The following is an 18,858-nucleotide window of genomic DNA, read 5'->3' as shown; positions in this document are numbered from 1 at the left end:
TTTGTCGTGTGAACGAACAGCCAAAACGCAGCAATACTTCACCGTTTTATGTTGGAGACGTCGCCGTGTCAACGGCCCGTGAGCTGAGCTGAGACACCATTGTGTACGTCTCAGGAATCGGGAACATTCATTTGTCGTTTCATTCCGTGCGCATGCGCACATGACATGAAACGATCGTTTCCCGCAGCCCACAGCGGTGCGACACAAAGACAAAAACACATCTAAATTACAAGAACACAAATAGCCAAACTACAAAAACACATATCCAACATATATATTTAAAAAAATCACTTTCGAAGAGAGCAAACGTAGGATGGCTGTCGGAGCTGCTGGTCTGCGTGGGCTAGCAGTTAGCTTAGCCTGCCCCGCTTCCGCGTCCTGTCAGACCGCCCAGGGAGGCTCCAGGCAGGGCCGTGGTTCCTGGGCCCACTGCATACAGCAGACCAGGCTCCCCCGGCCGATCCGACGACAGCTCCTCCAGCAAGACTCCTTCGCCCCCCTCCCCACACTGCACACGGTGACACCAAACAATTGAAACACTGTCAACGCTAGGCGAGACCGCTGCCAGCAGTATTATCGGAGCTGCCGGTCTGTGTGGGCTAGCAGTTAGCTTAGCCTGCCCCGCTTCCGTGTCCTGTCAGACCGCCCTCGGTGATTCCTCCTCGGTCGCAGCTCCAGGCAGGACCATGGCCCACAGGACGCAGCAGACCAAGCTCTACCAACCATCAAACGAAAACACATGCTTAGACGCAGACGTGGACACTGCATGGACGGTACTGGGTGAGGCCGCCACAAGCACAAGTTCGCGTCGCCATCTTCCCACACCGGTACTGGGTGAGGCCGTTGCAAACGCGAATCCGTGCAGCCATCTTCCCACACCGGAAGCGGGAAGCGGATCTCAGCATGTTACCAGAGGAGTAACAAAATGCATGGCCTTGTGTGTTTTCTCCATCTGAGGAGTAGTATGACGTGATTTGAGCCTCTTTTATAGTGGTGCTTTGTTTCAGCCATGACTGCTGTTAAAGATGGACGGGGGGTGGGGGGTTAGCAGCAGACCCTTTTCCATGTTCAACTCTACCTTGTCGCTTTACACGTGTAAACATATTTAAGTGTCGCAAAGGGACCGATGCAAGAGTGGCTAATACAACAAATAGTTTCTCACCAACAAATTTTCAAAAATGATACAATACCATGGCAAAACAATTGGCAGATTTTGGTTCTTTCTTTCTGAGTTTAAGATCTTTATACTTTAAGATATGTGTGCTGTCTCACTTAAACAGTATATTCCATCCGTCCTTTGTCTGTACCAAGTTATTCCAACTCTCGCTCATTGGGGTCCTATGCCAGGATGCATTGGGCAGGTGCAGAGAGATGACCCTGGACAGGTGGCCAGCAGCATAATTTCAATTTTGTCTGCCCAACATTAAAACACTATTTAGAGGCCCATTTTTCCCCATGCAACATTAACAACTCATTAACCCAACACAAAGAAGTTTCACCGTTTCCAGTTCTCCATTAATTCTTGGGTGGGCCTGAGATATGTGAAAAGTTGTACACACCTCTTGCAAATGAAGCATACCAAGGCGTTTTCCTACTTTGCCCGTTATCAGTGTTGGGCAACCAGTTCAACCAGTTTGATGTTGCACCTGTGGGCGAGGCAATGCGTAAGACCATATATAGCGGGAGAGATGGCAAGTGGAGTTACATTGCTTTGTCTCAACCATTCAAAGATGGCACATATGGGAGGTTAGACATGTTTTTTTGGGGCGGCAGAAATGGATATTTTTTGTTCATATTTTGTCGTTTTATTCTTTATCACATGAGTTGTATCTGTTTCATCTCTCACTGTTTCTATGCATTGCTTGTATTTCCAACCATTTGCCTGTTTAATCTGTAAAATAACTGTTTTCATCTTCTCCGTGTTATATTTGCAGATCTGAGGATCCAAAATGTCAACCTGCAACAATCTGAAAACCAGGAAAACCACAGGACGCAGGGTTTCAGCAGCCCCAAAGCCCTGGTGGTCCGCAGAGGAGCCCCATTCAAAATCATTATGCACCTCAATGGGAGACCCTTCAACCCCAAGACAGACAACCTCATGGTGAAAGTCATGCTAGGTATTGTACTCATCTTATTTTCTACCATGTTATGGAAAAGTGGCAGATTTTTTTGACACTTCTGAGGACATATACAGGTTTAAAATAGAACCATGATTCTGAGATGTGATGACATCTCTGCTTTGAGTTGAACTTCACTCCAAAAAAAAAAAGAGCGAGAAATGTTGGATTTACTTTGAAATTTAAAGTGGTTCCAGGCAACTGTGTTAATTTCTAATAAATGTATTAATATGGGCTCAAGGTAGGGGTGGATGATACGAACTAAAATATGTCATGATATTATTTTCCTTTGTCTAGACGATAACATATATTGTGATATGCTAGAAAAACTTCTGAATCACATTTTAGGAGCCTCTTTGAAATAATAGATGACAAAATATTTATTTCAACCTTAAACAACCAGAAAGTACATGGCATACAGATAAGAAAATGGTACTATACTACTTCTGATTTGAAATGGTGCAAAGACACAAAATAAACAAATAGTTATATGAATTGAATAAGTATAATGTAAAGATAAATAAGAAAAGTACTTTGAGTACTCAAGAGGCAGAGAAATGTACAACTATTATTGCTGCATGGAACGTAAACTTTTCCTCCAAAATGTTAAAAGCGTAACTCTTTTACATCATAATTGTCATTATGATGAATTCAAAACTGCTGCAAACTGGAACCTTATCAAGAAATGTTGGTCCGTAGCAAAAGACCTATAGTAGCTTAAAGCCATATCCTGATATTACTTAAACCAAAACCAAAATCCTAGACGACATATTATATTGGTAAATCACCTATTTGTAGTTCAAGGAATTAGAAATTACTTAATACAGTTGCATGGAATCACTTGATATGACATTGTTGAGTAAATCCAACAATTTTTTGAATATTTCTTAAGTATGAAATTTTCTGTAATTTGTTCCCAGATGTAAATGTATAATAATAATTTTGTGTGCAGGCAGTCAAAACCCATGTTGAGAATCATCAAAAAGATAAAATCTGTGCTTTATCCTGATTTCCATCTCTTCTCTCCTCTCAGGCCACCTGTATTTGAGATTGCCAGTCACCATCTCCAAAGACGAACCTGTATCCCGTTGGAAAGCTTACTTTAAACTGGAGGACCTCAACCTCAAGTCACCCTCCATTTTCATCTCCTCGCCGGCCAACGCCCCAGTGGGAACCTATCGCCTTCTGCTTTATGTGTTCTCTCAGAGCAGCCAGCGGGTCTTTGCGGTTGGCAACATGATCCTGCTCTGCAACCCCTGGTATCCCGGTGAGGAACCCTATGAGCAAAAAAAAGCCTGAGGTCCAACTAGTAGACAAGGTGTCACTTTGCAGCCACTGTTTTGTTTGTATGAATCAAAGCAAGCCGACAAGCTGAGGACAGCAGCACCTGTAGAAAAATTTGTATTGGGTTAGCCAAAGAGCATCCAGTGGCTTTTGGGTAGTGGCTCTTCTTAAGTTCTTAAAATGTTGAGTATATTCATTACAATACACCTGTAGCCTATATAGGTGTACAATCAAGAGGATGAGTAGATATTATTTGGTAAATCAGTGTAAATGACTATTGGGATACAACAGAATAAGAAACCTGCTTGGAATCATAGACGGTTGAAAATATTGTGTAGAGGCCATCTTTGCAGTCTCTTTCATGACTGTACATTAGTTACAGCATTTGCAGAAAGCTCTATGATGGAGTAATGAAATGTCCATTATCACAAATTCAGCACCTTGTTTTTTTTTCTTCTTCTTTTTAAGAAAAGGGGGTAGCAATAGGGATGTCCAGGTAAATATATAGAGGGTGGACCCAGACACCGCTGTCGCCACCCCCTTTAGCTGCTCCCTTGGCTGTGAGGTGTATTTGCTAATGTCCTCTGTGGCTAACAATGCTCAGCATGATGGATTGCATTAATACAGCTCCTTTTGTCATGTATTAGTTTTCCATATTCTGTGCCGATCACCGCCACAGTGATGCACTGTGTGACTTGCTTTTTTTAATCACACCTAAGAAGTAAGGATTAATCGTGGCAAATGCTCCATATCAAACTGAATAAAAGAAAACCTAAAAACATACAGTATGCAGTATTTGAAGAATCACTGTAGTCATCAAAACATTGAAGCCGATTTTAAAAATTCAGATTAATATGGAACATTCATTTGTATTTATATTTCTTTCATTTGTGTTGAATGACCTTAATGTTATTAGGTAAGGTGTTGTGGATTTTGATAGTTTCAAGGATCCCTGGTTGTACGCTTCAGAGTAATTTGGATTGACAGTTTAACACAATATACAGTGGCTGTTTAAAAAAAAAAAAGACACATGAGATGTCATTTAGTTGTTAACTTGGAAATATAAAGTAACTGAATCTCTGCAGTTGTGACCTCAAGATGAACTAAATGACGAGTATTTCATTGCAGAGGATACCGTGTTTGTGCCTTTTGAGGACCAGAGGGAGGAACATGTTCGAAGTGACTCTGGACTGTTATACATGGGCTCGCCGATGAATTTGGTGTCTAGGCCGTGGTCTTTTGATCAGGTAAGCGTCTATGGAAGGAAACATATTGTATGAGCTAAAGCCCAACAGACCTCCATCAACCTATGGCCATTTTCAAGAATATTTTATAACGCCTTAAAATGGGTTAATTAAATCACAAAATAAAATGTACATCTAAAATTCGATGAAAAACCATTAAATGTCAACTTCTTCCCTGACCGGGTGTCCAGTATGAGCCTGGCGTCCTGGAGGCCTGTCTGAATCTGCTCCAGGTCAGCCCTCAGCACACGAGGAACAGGAGGAAAGACTACCTCCGCAGATCAAATCCCATCTACATCAGCAGGGTTGTGTCGGCCATGGTGAGTGCTATCAAAAGACTTTGGTGTGTTTTGGCTTCTCAGTCTTCGCAACTTCAAGGTCCAAAATGGGAAACTGCGATTGAATATATGGCTTGAAATTCGACTGCAGTAGCCTTGCTTTCCATGACGTAACAGAAAACAAATCTCTGCTGGTTACGCCGCCTAATAAAGCAGGTTGTGGCTTGAGGTGGGTCAATATGTTCTAGACACAAAAATACAAAGGCAGAAAACAGGTGGCGGTGACTCGTAAATGCAGGCAAGTCATTTATCATGACTCCAGCTATTACATAACCAGGCTGAGACTACTAAGTGACAAAGAACAGCTAACAACACAGTGTTAATGCTTCTTTGTGTTTTTTTTTAATGTAGTGTATGTATTTATGTATCTCTTTTTTCAGAGTTTTCATTAGTATTAGTAAATCATATAATTTCACAGTAACAGCATGGTATAATAGTATCGGTAAAGTATATCACTATAGTGTAATCATGTTAGTATTAGCATAGTATATTAAAATAATATAATAAGCATCATGTAAGCATAGTATGTTAGTATTATACTTTAGTATAAAAACTCCATAGTATGACTATATTAACTTAATTTATTAGTATAATTTAGCACAAGTATAATATATTTGTATAACTCATTAGTATATTGGGTTTAGCTGTGTAAAACTGGCTACTACATATAGTACAAAGTTCCCTTTGCAAAATTAAAGTGAATCTATTCTATTCTAGTCTATTCTGTTCTATTCTAGTCTATTCTGTTCTGTTCTATTCTAGTCTGTTCTGTTCTATTCTGTGCTGTTCTATTCTAGTCTGTTCTATTCTGTTCTATTCTATTCTATTCTAGTCTAGTCTATTACGACACATTTGTAAATCAAGGTGTAAGCCTTGATCATCTGGTCAAAATGCACAGCTGGCTCTGAGATAATTTGGGAAAATGAAAGATGAACTAAAAACAAAGATGGTGGACATGTTTTCCTTGCAGATCAACTGTGAGGACGACCGCGGTGTGCTGAAAGGGAACTGGTCCGGAGACTACAAGCAGGGCACACACCCGTCCGCATGGACGGGGAGCGGGGACATCCTGACGCAGTGGGCCCGCTCCGGCTTCAGCCCCGTTAAATATGGACAGTGTTGGGTGTTTGCTGCCGTCATGTGCACAGGTGAAGATTTATTTTTCATAGAGGACATTGTCGAGATATTTTGAGAGCCTTTGTTGTGTTGATATTTCCTCACATTCGCCTTTGGTGGCTTTGTCCTAGCAATCTTGCTAGGAGTTTAAAAAATGCCCCAGGTGGCAGTAATCCATCATGATTAGCGACAAACCTCTCGGATCCACTGGCAAATTCCCAGTTAGGCTTAGGGTTATGTAGGGTACTGTTAAAATTGCGTCATCGCAGTTGCAAGGTTTACGAATTTAATTATATCCTTCCATGACGCATGTGTAAGGTGTGTGTGTGTGTGTGTGTGTGTGTGTCTATTTACACGTCTGTCTGTTTGGATTCTCTTAGTCATGAGAGTTCTTGGCATTCCCTGCCGCATCGTCACAAACTTCAACTCGGCTCACGACAGCAATGCAAACCTGGTGATTGAGGAGTTTTACAGCGAGACGGGGAAGAAACTGCCCAACAGTAGAGACAGCATATGGTCAGTACGCTCATGCTGATTCACAGTGATGACCAATAGAAAAAAGCATTATTTTATGATCATGGCTTTTGTAAAATAGTCCTGTGCAACAGTGGATTCTGACAATTGCTTTGAAAAGTTATAATAAAAAAATGGATCTTTCAAAATATTCCTTAAATCTTCACTTTGAGACCCTTCCATCAGGCTGATGTGTTAAAACCCCTTAAAACTTAAAGAGATCCTTCAGAGATCCTCATAAAGAACAGATGATGACAAATGGTTACGACTTCCTATTTTTTTCATATTAATTTTCACACAATATTAGTAAGTTAGCATCTAATTCAGTTTTATCATTTAGTAGTATAGTATATAATAGTATTAATAGAGTAACTAGAAACTAAGAGTAACTAATAGTCAGTAATATACCTGTTCTATAACTATATTGTTATTATACATTATTACTGTGTCATTATTAGTATTGGAAGTATGGTATATTAATATAATATTTTAGAATAAAGCATAGTAGTATTAGTGTATTAGTATAATAGTATGATTGGCATACATAATCATAATTAAGTATAATATATTTATATTATTCATTATGTCTACTACATATGACGTTCCATCTGGCTGTAGAAATAAAGTGATTCTCTTCTAAACGTTTATATTGAGTCAACAAATGTTGAAAAAGGCATTTCTTTATTTGGTAAATTGATTTTCTTCTTCTTTTACTTCTCCTCCTACTCCTCCTTGACAGGAACTTCCATGTTTGGGTGGAGTGTTGGATGACCCGGCAAGACCTCGGTTCCGGGATGGATGGCTGGCAGGTTCTGGATCCCACCCCACAGGAGAGGAGTGGAGGTGTGTGTGTGTGTGTGTGTGTGTGTGTCTGTCTGTGTGTCTGTCTGTGTGTGTGTGTGTGTGTGTGTGTTTTATCCACCAAGTCCTACACATTTGTGTCCACTGCTACTGACCTGACACTTTCCATAATCTTCCTTCATTTCCTTCATCATCCTTCTCTCTTCCTCCTCCACCGTCTTTCCTGTTCTTCTGGTTCACAGGGGTCTTCTGCTGCGGCCCGGCCCCGGTGAAAGCCATCAGGGATCGATGTGTAGACCTGGTCTACGACATCCCCTTTGTCTATGCTGAGGTGAATGCCGATGTGCACACAATCATAATGAGGCAGGGTCAGGTGGTGGGCTACAGTGTCGACTCGGAGAGGGTGGGGTCTCACATCTGCACCAAGGCTGTCGGCTTCCCCAGACCCCAGAACATCACTGCAGACTACAAATATGTCAAAAGTAAGAGATAGTCTGTTTGTCCCCCGAACTCTTGACTGTATAAACTTTACTCAGATAAAAGAGGATGTCATCGTTGAAACTGATCCGTGTGTATCAACCCACTAGTGAAGCTTGCAAAGTCACTTTTTTCTGTTGTGTTTTTTGTTTTTTCTCAGTTATGAAACTCATTGTGTTATTTTGAGTCTGCCTGCTGCACAAGGCAACTTACAAATACAAATGAATTAATGTGATGTCCTGCCATGTCTTGTTGTGTTATGTTGTGTTACCTATCGTAACGTATCTCACGGCATGATTTGAGGCCTTCGCTCTGGCCCTGTTGTTCTTTCAGCCTTTAAGTGCTTTTCATAAAGCTTGTTTTATCCTGCAGGTCCTAATTCATCACTCAGATCCAGAAACTCTGTTGTGTCAGAGGACTCCACGTTAAGTAGAAGTAAGACTCAATGGCTTTGATAACATTTACATGCTTTGTCAACTCATATCCTTGGCTGTGTAGAGGGTTATTTTTCGACTACATTGTCATTCACACACCTCATCTCTTCCTCATTTTCTTGCTTTTCTCTGTGTTGTTATGCAGGCTCGTCCCAAGGCGTGTCCGTCTCCCTGAGCCTTGACAAAAGCCCTGTTGCTGGGGAGCCTATCCTCTTCACGGTGACGGTAACCAACAGGGAACCGGTTGCCAAGGTGATCAAGGAGAATCTCGATGCCCAGGCCAAGGAATACAACCACAGCCCCTCCGACACCTTCTGGGAGACCAACCAGGTCATTAGATTGGCACCGCTGGAGGGTAATTCACTTTTCTTTCAGTACATGATCGGATCAGAACCAGATTTATTGGCCAAACATCTTTCCACATAGAAGGAATTTGTCTCTGCTTGGCTCACATGGATCAACATTAGACCGTACCATACCAAACAGCAGTACACACTAAAAAGGTGGTGGTGGTGGTGGTGGGGGGGGTTTAAACATGAATAATGAGGGTTGGTAGGGAATAATGTCGAAAAACAAATACCATTATGAACAAGTTGTAGAATATTGGACTGAACATTAAATGTAGCACACACACACACACGTGTGTGTGTGTGTGTGTGTGTGTGTGTGTGTGTGTGTGTGTGTGTGTGTGTGTGTGTGTGTGTGTGTGCTCCCATGCATGTGGTAGCTAAATTTAATTAATTTTCTACTAAAAAATATGATTTATTTTTTTCATTTCGAAAATTGCGTGTTAGGCTAAAGAGGTCAGCTACGGGTTTTGATTTTCCTTTGAGCTAGCTAGCTAGCTAGCTAGCTAGATAGATAGATAGATAGATAGATTAGATTACTTGAAGGCAAAAGAACTATTGTTTCAGGTTTTACTGAATGTTATACTGTGTAACTCAACGTTAACCCTCGTTTCCTCTCTCTCTCTCTCTCTCTCTCTCTCTCTCTCTCTCTCTCTCTCTCTCTCTCTCTCTCTCTCTCTCTCTCTCTCTCCCTCTCTCTCTCTCTCTCCCTCTCTCATTCTCCAGTCACATCCCTGCACCATCAGATCCCTGCAGCCGTGTGTGAGGGTCTGATGGGAGACGACTTGGTGAACCTGGCGGTGGTCCTGGAGGACGAGGCCAGCCAGGAGCGAGTGTTGGCATCAGAGGAGTTCAACATCACCAGCCCGCAACTCAGCATCCAGGTAAGCGCCTGTCCCCATATCCGCCAACAGGGTTCAGTATAGGGTTCCTCCATGCATTTTCTGAGAGGCCTACACAGCAAAGTGAGGAGATGAATCTCTGTTTTTCTGTAAAACAAAAGTTTACAACATATAAATAAAGTACTTGTAAATGTGGTCAGTGAGGGAGAAACGACCGGAGCAGAACTCCATACAGAACTGTAGAGCAACATGTGTCGCTTTTGGGTTCAGATGTTAAATGAAGACAGCCAGAAGCATCTGGCGTGTTTTAAACTACCCTTCAGGTGGAATAGATGATACTTTTCACAGGCCATATCTCTGACATTTCATTCTGAACACCTTACAATACAACAATAGGGTTATTTTTAGGGATGTTTTTTCGAATATTTTAATGGGTTGATGGATAATGGAAAACAAGCTTGGGTGTAGCAGAAGCAGCTAGATGCTCAGACGCTTCATGTTTTAATTGTTTGCCGTTGGAGAAAGATGAACTCTTGTGAGTTTTTAAAAAAAAAACCCCAAAACAAAACAGAGTAACATGATGAGAGTAACGCAATGACAAGGGCATATTCCAAAATGAACCATCATGGCTGTGTCCTTTCTCCGTAGATCGCAGATGAGGACTCGATCGTACCTTACAAGGAGCACAGCGCCTTTGTGTCCTTCACCAACCCGTTCCCTGAGGACGTGAGCGGCGTGCTGACCGTCACCGGCTCCGGACTCATCCAGGGCAAAGTCCATTTCAGGTGAGAACGACCGCTGTTTCCCCATCTCCGTACGTAAAGATCCAATCCAGTGACTGTCATGTTCTCCAGTCCGGTACTTTTTTAACAGAAAGCTTGCTGATGCAAAGTTCCCCAAAGTGTTAAAACTGGTTTTGATGTGAAACCATGCAAAAGAAATAAAACAACTCTCCTCCTGGTTTTTAACAAAATTCAACATTTTCAGAAAACCAGTCTGCTCCTGGTAACAAATTACATCATCTAATACTCTGATTTGATTGGACAATCAATACATTTTCATCACCAGTCTGTCAGTTGGTCTGTTTTTGAATAGTTGCCTAGCAACAGCATATGAGTAAGATGGGACAGGCAGACAGATGTGGCAACATAACGAGAGGTAGGTCAATTAAGGAACCGTTTGTCCTCAAAGGGAAATATGTAAAGTATGACAGCTTTTACAAAAGGACTGTGTGGTTGTGTTTGTGTAAACTGCTACCAGTGGCAGGTGTGGTGTGGCGCTAATTAACTTCAATTAACCTTCGAGGAATTAGCAGCCTGCAGACAGGTGTCACTGCAGCTAATTTGCTGTTTGTTGCAGATGACTTGGGTTGAGTGTTTATGTTTTATGCTCTGCAGTTTTTGTAGAGAATTGTTTGGATTTTAAAAGACTTGTAGTTTTCCACAAGTTTTATTTACCAGATGGGGTTTGCCTCAAAGGAAACCGTACTGGGTCTGGAGGATTTGAAAGTCAACACCGTTTACCTCTCTATGATCAGCATCCTGCCCATCACTACTGATGCACTTAATGCTAACCACAGAAATGCACTTTTTGTACTTAATTACTATTAACATTATTAATATAATAATAATATTAATAATAATTATTATTAGTAGTAGTCATAGTGCTAGTGTTTAATATACAAATACTACTTAATGCTGGACTAGCTGTGAAAAATGAGTTCTTTAACCTAATGTAAGGGGCATTACATGGCATTTTGGTGTATATGAAATGTGCTGTAGAATTAAACTCTGATCGATTGATTGATTGGTTGGTTGGTTTTCGCTGTCAGTGTATCAAGTCCTAGCCTGCTACTATTTCATGCTGTACTGGTGATACCTGTTACTTTCCTGCACCATCTGCAAGACCCGGATCTCTCTGCAAAGCCTCGTTGTTCCACCGTTTTTGTCTGTCTTGCAGGATGAGCTCGTTGAGGCCTCGTGGCAGGGTGGCGCAGCGAGTCGTCTTCCTCCCCAAGTTGACGGGAACAAAGATGCTGCAGGCCAGCCTAACTCTCACGAAGCGCAACACAGTTATCAGAGGCTTCAAGATGGTCTACGTCAATCCACTTTAGAGACGGGCTGCTATGGCTCGTTGCCTTTCATCGCATGTATTTTTTGCAACAGAAGTTATGCATCGCTCCATCTTATTTATATACATCCTGTCCGTTTATATACATTATGTCCGTTACTGCACTATGACGTATTTATTTTGATGCGGGAGCCTTTATGTCAAAGACAAATTTCACTTGGGACAAATAAAGTAATCTTGAATTTCATCTGTACTGGGGCAGTTGCTGCAAGCCATCCAGTCCTTGTATAACCAAAGTGAGAGCTGTGTCCACATTCTCGGCACAAAGTCAAACACGTTTTCGCTGGGTGTCGGACTCCGCCAAGGTTGTCCCTTGTCTCCGATTCTGTTTGTGATATTCATGGACAGGATCTCAAGGCGCAGCCAAGGAGAGGAGTGTGTCCATTTTGGGAACCTCAGAATTGCGTCTCTGCTCTTAGCAGATGATGTGGTTTTGTTGGCTTCATCAAAATGCGACCTCCAGCGCACACTGGGGTGGTTTGCAGCTGGGTGTGAAATGGCCGGGATGAGAGTCAGCACCTCCAAGTCTGAGGCCATGGTTCTCTACCGGAAAATGGTGGCTTGCTCCCTCCGGGTTGGGGTTGAGTTGTTGCCTCAAGCGGAGGAGTTCAAGTATCTCGGGGTCTTGTTCCCGAGTGAGGGGAGGATGGAGCGGGAGGTTGACAGGTGGATTCGTGCAGCATCAGCAGTAATGCGGACGTTGTACCGGACCGTTGTGGTGAAGAAACGTGCAAACTCCACACAGAGGAGGACCTGGGACGACCCCAAAGGTTGGACTACCCCGGGGCTCGAACCCAGGACCTTCTTGCTGTGAGGCGACTGCGCTAACCACTGTGCCACCCCAGAGGGATATTCATTCATGTATACTTTATTTAACTATATGTCAGTATTTTTCCACCTAACGTCCGCTTTCTGCATCTTTGTATAGAACATTGTTGCCTCCAAGTCTGTCCACCAGGTTTGTCACGTGTAGGTCATTGCTTGAGAAACTGATCAACCATTAATTAATGATGAAATGTGAATGCTAGGTCTCTTATTCAAATATTTATTTTTAATTGTGCACAGCATTGCTGCTGGAAAATTATTTCAATTGCTTGCTACTTGAAATACGTGACTGCTCCTTTTCCTTGGGGATTAAAATAATTCGTGCTTTATATATTTGTTTATAGAGTTGACAATTCATGTTCATTTTAAATTGATTTTGCGTTTTGCTCTGAAATTTCAAAGCGTATTGTATTTATATTTTTTTTGCCACAGCTGATGCTGTGATTTTGTGCGTGTGCACTTTTCAGTCAATAAATGTGTCTTCGTCAAGTCTTACACTCTGTTACTGGTGCATCAACCTGTCGTCCACCTCTTCGCTTCACGTTGCGTTACGACTGTTGACTGTGTCTCAGATTATGAGACAGAAACATTTTTCAGTCACTTTCCAGCCATTCATCCACTGACAGACAATAAAGATGTGAAATAAAACAAAACTAGGGTCACGGAATGCAATTAACTTATCTTTATTATTCTATTATACCTGTCCATCGCAACAAACCAATAAAGCATTATATACACATTGTAGCCAGGCAGTGTAATAGGCACATGCACAACCAAACCAGCTCATCTATATTACACAGAGGTTATTCAGACAGGAAAAATACAAAATACAGGAGAGTTAAAACGTGACAACATATACAACCCCGAACTAAACAGAAGGATTCAAGCACTCGCCTATGATACAGCACATTCAAGACCTTTTTATTTTATTTTATTTTGAAATCAAAAGATTCTTACGTGGGCATACTGGGTCTCATCGGGCTATTTAATATGTTAACTCTGAAAACATGTATGATTTATACCTTTTGTAGAATTTCATTGATCAATAAATAGCTTACATTTCAAAAGTAGAGTTAGACTATTCGGGACACGTTGTTAGATACTATGTATCTAGCCTACATAGACTGATCAGCCTATCGAGGGGTGGCTATATTAGGCAGCAAGTGAACAGTCACGTTCTTCAAGGGAAATGGGACTTTGACAAGGGCCAAATTGTGATGGCTACACGACTGGGTCAGAACATCTCCAAAATGGCAGGTCTTGTGGGGTGTTCCCGGTACGCAGTGGTCAGCACCTACCAAAAGTGGTCCAAGGAAAGACAACCAGTGAACCAGCGACAGAGTCATGGACACCCAAGGCTCATTGATGTGTATGGGGAGTGAAGGCAAGCCCGTCTGGTCCCATACCACAGAAGAGCTACTGCAGCTCAAATTGCTGAACAAGTCAATGCTGGCTATGATAGACAGGTATCAGGACACAACGTGCATCACAGCTTGCTGCGTATGGGGCTGTGTAGCTGCGGACAGGTCAGAGTGCATCCATGATGACCCACTCACCACAGAAAGCACCTACAATGAGCATGTGACCATCAGAACTGGACGATGGAGCAATGGAAGGTGGCCTGGTCTGACGAATCACATTTCTTTTTACATCATGTGGATGGCCGGGTGCATGTGCGTCATTTACCTGGGGAAGTGTTGGCACCAGGATGCACTATGGGAAGAAGGCAAGCCGTTGGAGGCAGTGTGATGCTCTGGGCAATGTTCTGCTGGGGAAACCTTGGGTCCTGCCATTCATGTGGATGTTACTTGGACACCTACCACCTACCTAAACACTGTTGCAGACCAGGTACACCCCTTCATGGTAAGGGTATTGCCTGATGGCAGTGGCCTCTTTCAGCAGGATAATGCGTCCTAGTACACTGCAAACAATTGTTCGGGAATGGTTTGAGGAACATGACAAAGAGTTCAAGGTGTTGCTTTGGCCTCCAAATTCCCCAGATCTCAATCTGATCGAGCATCTGTGGGATGTGCTGGAAAAACAAGTCCCATCCATGGAGGCACCACCTTGCAACTTACGGGACTTAAAGGATCTGCTGCTAACGTCTTGGTGGCAGATACCAGAGGACACCTTCAGAGGTCTTGTGGAGTCCATGCCTCGACGGGTCAGAGCTGATTTGGCGGCACGAGGGGGACCTACACAATATTAGGCAGGTGGTTTTAAGGTTTTCGCTGATCAGTGGGTGTGAATGTGTGTGTGTCGGCCCTGTGATGGCCTGGCGGCCTGTCCAGGGTGTCGCCCCGCCTGCCACCCAATCACTGCTGGGATAGGCTCCAGCATCCCCGTGACCCTGAGAGCAGGGTAAGCAGTTTGGATAATGGATGGATGGTTGGAGATATATATATATATATGAGTAAAGTGATTCTACCATGTAGTGAGGCCAAGATCTATCTCAAACAACCTTGTGACTAATCTATGTGCTTTCTAATTCTCTCTTTACAGCGGAGTTGGTCGATAAGTCTGGAATTCATTTAGTTAAACTGGTTAGATGTCAAATGGAAAAAGACGCAACAGAACAGTCTAGGAAACAAACCGGGCTTTTCATCTGGCCAGACAATGTGAGTCTGTCTGTTGTGAGTCTGTAAGAGTTTGTTCTCAGTGCAACATTTGTTATTTTTTTGTACAAAAGTAGGTCGTGTCTCATAGAGTCTTTGTGGGTTAATTAAAAAAAAATCATCAAATGAAAAAAAGAATATTCCAGTAATAAAAGCAGTTCCCTGGGATCAGATATGAAACTTTGGTCCTTTGTTCTCAGTTTTGCGTTGAATATTGTGAGTATAATTTTGGTGCTAGGATGAAGGCGTCTTCTGGGTGCTTACTGAAGGTCAGTTGTCCTCCCCTAGAGACTGGAAGATGTTGGGGAAAAAGCCAAACTGACCGCAGATCAGGGTGCAGCACCAGCATTTCATAGTTGCTCCGTGATGGAGTCAAGGGGCAGAGGTGGATGAGACAGTTCGTGGCTGTACTGTTTTCTGTCTTCCCTATAGTCCCTCACTGCTGGTCTTATAGGAGACTGACACGAGATGGGATAGTCTGACTGTCCTCTACTCAGCGTCCATCTTCTTTCCTCGGTCAATACCCTAAAACCCCCAAACGTGACCCCTGACTCCATATGCAAATGAGCTGTCATGTCAACCAATGACAGATACCCTAGCTTGGTCTAACTACAGGATGTTACTGTGCCCTCTAGAGGTAATCCAGTTCCAGTGCATGGCTCAGGGCCTCCAGATCAGCCCGACACGACACCCTCCAGAAGGGCATGTTCTTCTAAAACAGAGAAGAAGAAAAAAACGACAAAATGGTTTTGATATGAAACAGTCGCACTGTCTTGTCTGCGGCGAATTGCAATCAAATCGACACAGATAATGTGTGGGGTTTTTTTTTGGGGGGGGGGGTCTCCCCAGTTGTACTTGGCCAATTACCCTACACTTCCGAGCTGTTCCAGTCTCTGCTCCACCCCCTCTGCTGATCCGGGGAGGGCTGCAGACTACCACATGCCTCCGCCGAGCCATGTGGAGTCGCCAGCCGCTTCTTTTCACCTGACAGTGAGGAGTTTCACCAGGGGGACGTAACACGAGGGAGGATCATGCTATCCCCCCCAGCCCCCTCCCCCCGAACAGGCTCCCAGGCCAACCACAGGAGGCGCTAGTGCAGCGACCAGGACACATACCCACATCCGTTTTCCCATCCGCAGACATGGCCAATTGTGTCTGTAGGCACACGCGACCAAGCCGGAGGTAAAACGGGGATTTGAACCACCGATCCCCGTGTTGGTACGCAACAGAATAGAAAAGTATAAAAAGCATGATCCAGACGAGACACGTTTGGTTAAGAAAGCTTTGCAGCTGTTGATGTTGTGTTTGAAACAGTACATGGGGTGTGTCTACCGAACAGTACGCCACCACTTCTATTTCCATCTACTTTAAAAAGCAGAAGCTCCAAAATGTGAGTGTGTGGTAAGATTACACTGATAAGCTGAGGTGAGATCCATTTTTTTTTTCTTTCAGGTAGGTGAAATGAGTTTTACCTTCTTGGCCACGGTCTCCTCCTCCACTCCATCTCCTATCACCACGTACACCGCTCTCCGGCCAAACCTCTGCGAGACTCGCTCGAAACAGCTCTCCTTCCCTTCAGAAAGGAAGGAAACACCAGGTTACACGACGAACTGCTTCCTTGAGATAAATACCTTGCAATGTTTAAGACAGGAAAAACAAGGAAGCTGAAGAAGAGCACATTTCTGAAAGATTTGCCTTTCTCACAGAATCATCGTTTTCTACACTGGAATCTACTACTACCACTACTACTACCACTACTACCACTACTACCACTACTACTACTACTACTACTTTCGGCTGCCACAGTGGATCATCCATTTCCATCTCTTCCTGTCCTCTGCATCTTCCTCTGTCACACCAGCCACCTGCATGTCCTCCCTCACCACATCCATACACCTCCTCTTTGGCCTTCCTCTTCTCCTCTTCCCTGGCAGCTCCATATTCAGCATCCTTCTCCCAGTATACCCAGCATCTCTCCTCCACACATGTCCAAGCCATCTCAATCTTGCCTCTCTTGCTTTGTCTCCAAACTGTCCACCCTGAGCTGTCCCTCTAATATACTCGTTCCTAATCCTGTCCTTCTTCATCACTGCCAATGAAAATCTTATCATCTTCATCTCTGCCACCTCCAGCTCCACCTCCTGTCTTTTCATCAGTGCCACTGTCTCCAAACCATACAACATAGTTGGTCTCACAACCGTCTTGTAAACCTTCCCTTTAACTCTTGCTGGTACCCTTCTGTCACAAATCACTCCTGACACTCTTCTCCACCCACTCCACCCTGCCTGCACTCTCTTCTTCACCCCTCTTCTGCACTCCCCGTTACTTTGGACAGTTGCCCCCAAGTATCTAAATTCATTCAGCCTTCGTCACCTCAACTCCTTGCATCCTGACCATTCCACTGTCCTCCCTCTCATTCACACATAGGGGTCAGATTCCCCGCAAAATCCGATGCAACGACGCGTGGCACACAGACGAGGTACACGGCCACACCTACAGATGCATTACCTCATCCCTGTGTGTCTTACTGAAACACCACCACATCGCTCAACCTCCTCCACAAAACAAACGCACCAGCTGCCAGAGGGTGGAAGGAGAGCTTTGTGAATGGAGGCGACGCTGGTGCAAAACAAGTTCCTTTTCCATAATCACTACCGCTTCTGTCCACAGGGAGGCGTAACTCCAACAAAAATGGAAAAACTGTCAGCAGCTGTTGCATAGCGTCAGGGTCGGAGGTTCTCGTCTCAGTGGAAGCTTCTGCAGATAAAGGCCGTGGTCCATTGTTGTTTGCTGTATCTACCCGTTTCTCTCTGAGACTGTAACTATGACTCATGGTTGTACGAATAGAGTTATTTTACACACTATGTCATGTATAGTTGATGTTGTGTTGTGTCATGCTATCTTGTGTTATCTTCTTTTCCCCTCACCTCGGCAGAAACGTTTTCATTGCAGAACAGTCAGACACCCTCGTTCCTCACCTGTCTTGGTGGCGCTGTAGATGTTCTCTATGGGGAAAGCGGCGCCGAGGCCATACAGCAACACTTTGGACAGGGCCGGGATGAGCTGGGTGGTGGTCACCAACACGTTGACGCAGTTTGGCCTGAGGCGGCAGAGAAAACAGATCCATGTAAGCTTGAGACACACCTTAAGATGGTGGCTGGTTCTAGTGTCGGCGCTGAAAGTGGGTATTAGGGGAACATGAGTTCTTCTCATTGTTCGATCAAAAGAACAAGAAGGTTGGAGCTGTGGTAAAGCTATGGAAAACATGTTGTAATAACTAACAGACAACTAGACAGACAGACAGACAGACAGACAGACAGACAGACAGACAGACAGACAGACAGACAGACAGACAGACAGACAGACAGACAGACAGACAGACAGACAGACAGACAGACAGATAGATAGATAGATAGATAGACAGACAGACAGACGGACAGACAGATGGACAGATAGATAGACAGACAGACAGACAGACAGACAGACAGACAGACAGACAGACAGATAGATAGATAGATAGATAGATAGACAGACAGACAGACGGACAGACAGATGGACAGATAGATAGACAGACAGACAGACAGACAGACAGACAGACAGACAGACAGACAGACAGACAGACAGATAGATAGATAGATAGATAGATAGATAGATAGATAGATAGATAGATAGATAGATAGATAGACAGACAGACAGACAGACAGACAGACAGATGGACAGACAGACAGACAGACAGACAGACAGACAGACAGACAGACAGATAGATAGATAGATA

At 43.5% G+C, this 18,858-nt stretch overlaps 2 protein-coding genes across 3 annotated transcripts in view; one reads left to right on the top strand and one right to left on the bottom strand.

Moving 5' to 3' along the window:
- Positions 1-1,730: 1,730 nt before the first annotated feature.
- Positions 1,731-11,740, top strand: tgm5l (transglutaminase 5, like). The gene is made up of 14 exons (XM_056301865.1): positions 1,731-1,746; positions 1,935-2,117; positions 3,151-3,384; positions 4,530-4,648; positions 4,837-4,965; positions 5,954-6,131; positions 6,480-6,615; positions 7,352-7,455; positions 7,656-7,895; positions 8,263-8,325; positions 8,470-8,679; positions 9,398-9,555; positions 10,162-10,298; positions 11,473-11,740. The coding sequence occupies exons 1-14, from the start codon at positions 1,731-1,733 to the stop codon at positions 11,624-11,626; spliced, it is 2,061 nt and encodes a 686-aa protein (XP_056157840.1). The 3' UTR covers positions 11,627-11,740.
- A 1,404-nt stretch (positions 11,741-13,144) lies between these two features.
- The window catches only part of eya2 (EYA transcriptional coactivator and phosphatase 2), a 43,355-nt gene continuing 37,641 nt past the window's right edge, over positions 13,145-18,858 (bottom strand). The window contains exons 13-15 of one of the 2 annotated variants that reach the window (XM_056272943.1): positions 18,062-18,183; positions 16,556-16,656; positions 13,145-15,795 (exon numbers count right to left, since the gene is read on the bottom strand). In XM_056272943.1, coding sequence (XP_056128918.1) covers positions 15,715-15,795; positions 16,556-16,656; positions 18,062-18,183 — 304 coding nt within the window. In that variant the 3' untranslated portion in view covers positions 13,145-15,714. Of the gene's footprint in view, positions 15,796-16,555; positions 16,657-18,010; positions 18,184-18,858 lie in introns of those variants that run through there. The other variant, XM_056272944.1, reaches the window with a different exon arrangement.

This window comes from Lampris incognitus, chromosome 2, assembly GCF_029633865.1.
Source record: "Lampris incognitus isolate fLamInc1 chromosome 2, fLamInc1.hap2, whole genome shotgun sequence".
NCBI classification, from domain to species: domain Eukaryota; kingdom Metazoa; phylum Chordata; class Actinopteri; order Lampriformes; family Lampridae; genus Lampris; species Lampris incognitus.
The sequence above is the reverse complement of the archived record's forward strand: the minus strand, read 5'-3'. Positions and strand labels throughout refer to the sequence as shown.

Bases quoted from the DNA above. Each gene is read 5' to 3' on its own strand.
- tgm5l (XM_056301865.1), top strand. The intron at 3,385-4,529 runs GTGAGGAACCCT...ATTTCATTGCAG, and splicing joins CTGCAACCCCTGGTATCCCG to AGGATACCGTGTTTGTGCCT. The intron at 4,649-4,836 runs GTAAGCGTCTAT...CCGGGTGTCCAG, and splicing joins GGCCGTGGTCTTTTGATCAG to TATGAGCCTGGCGTCCTGGA.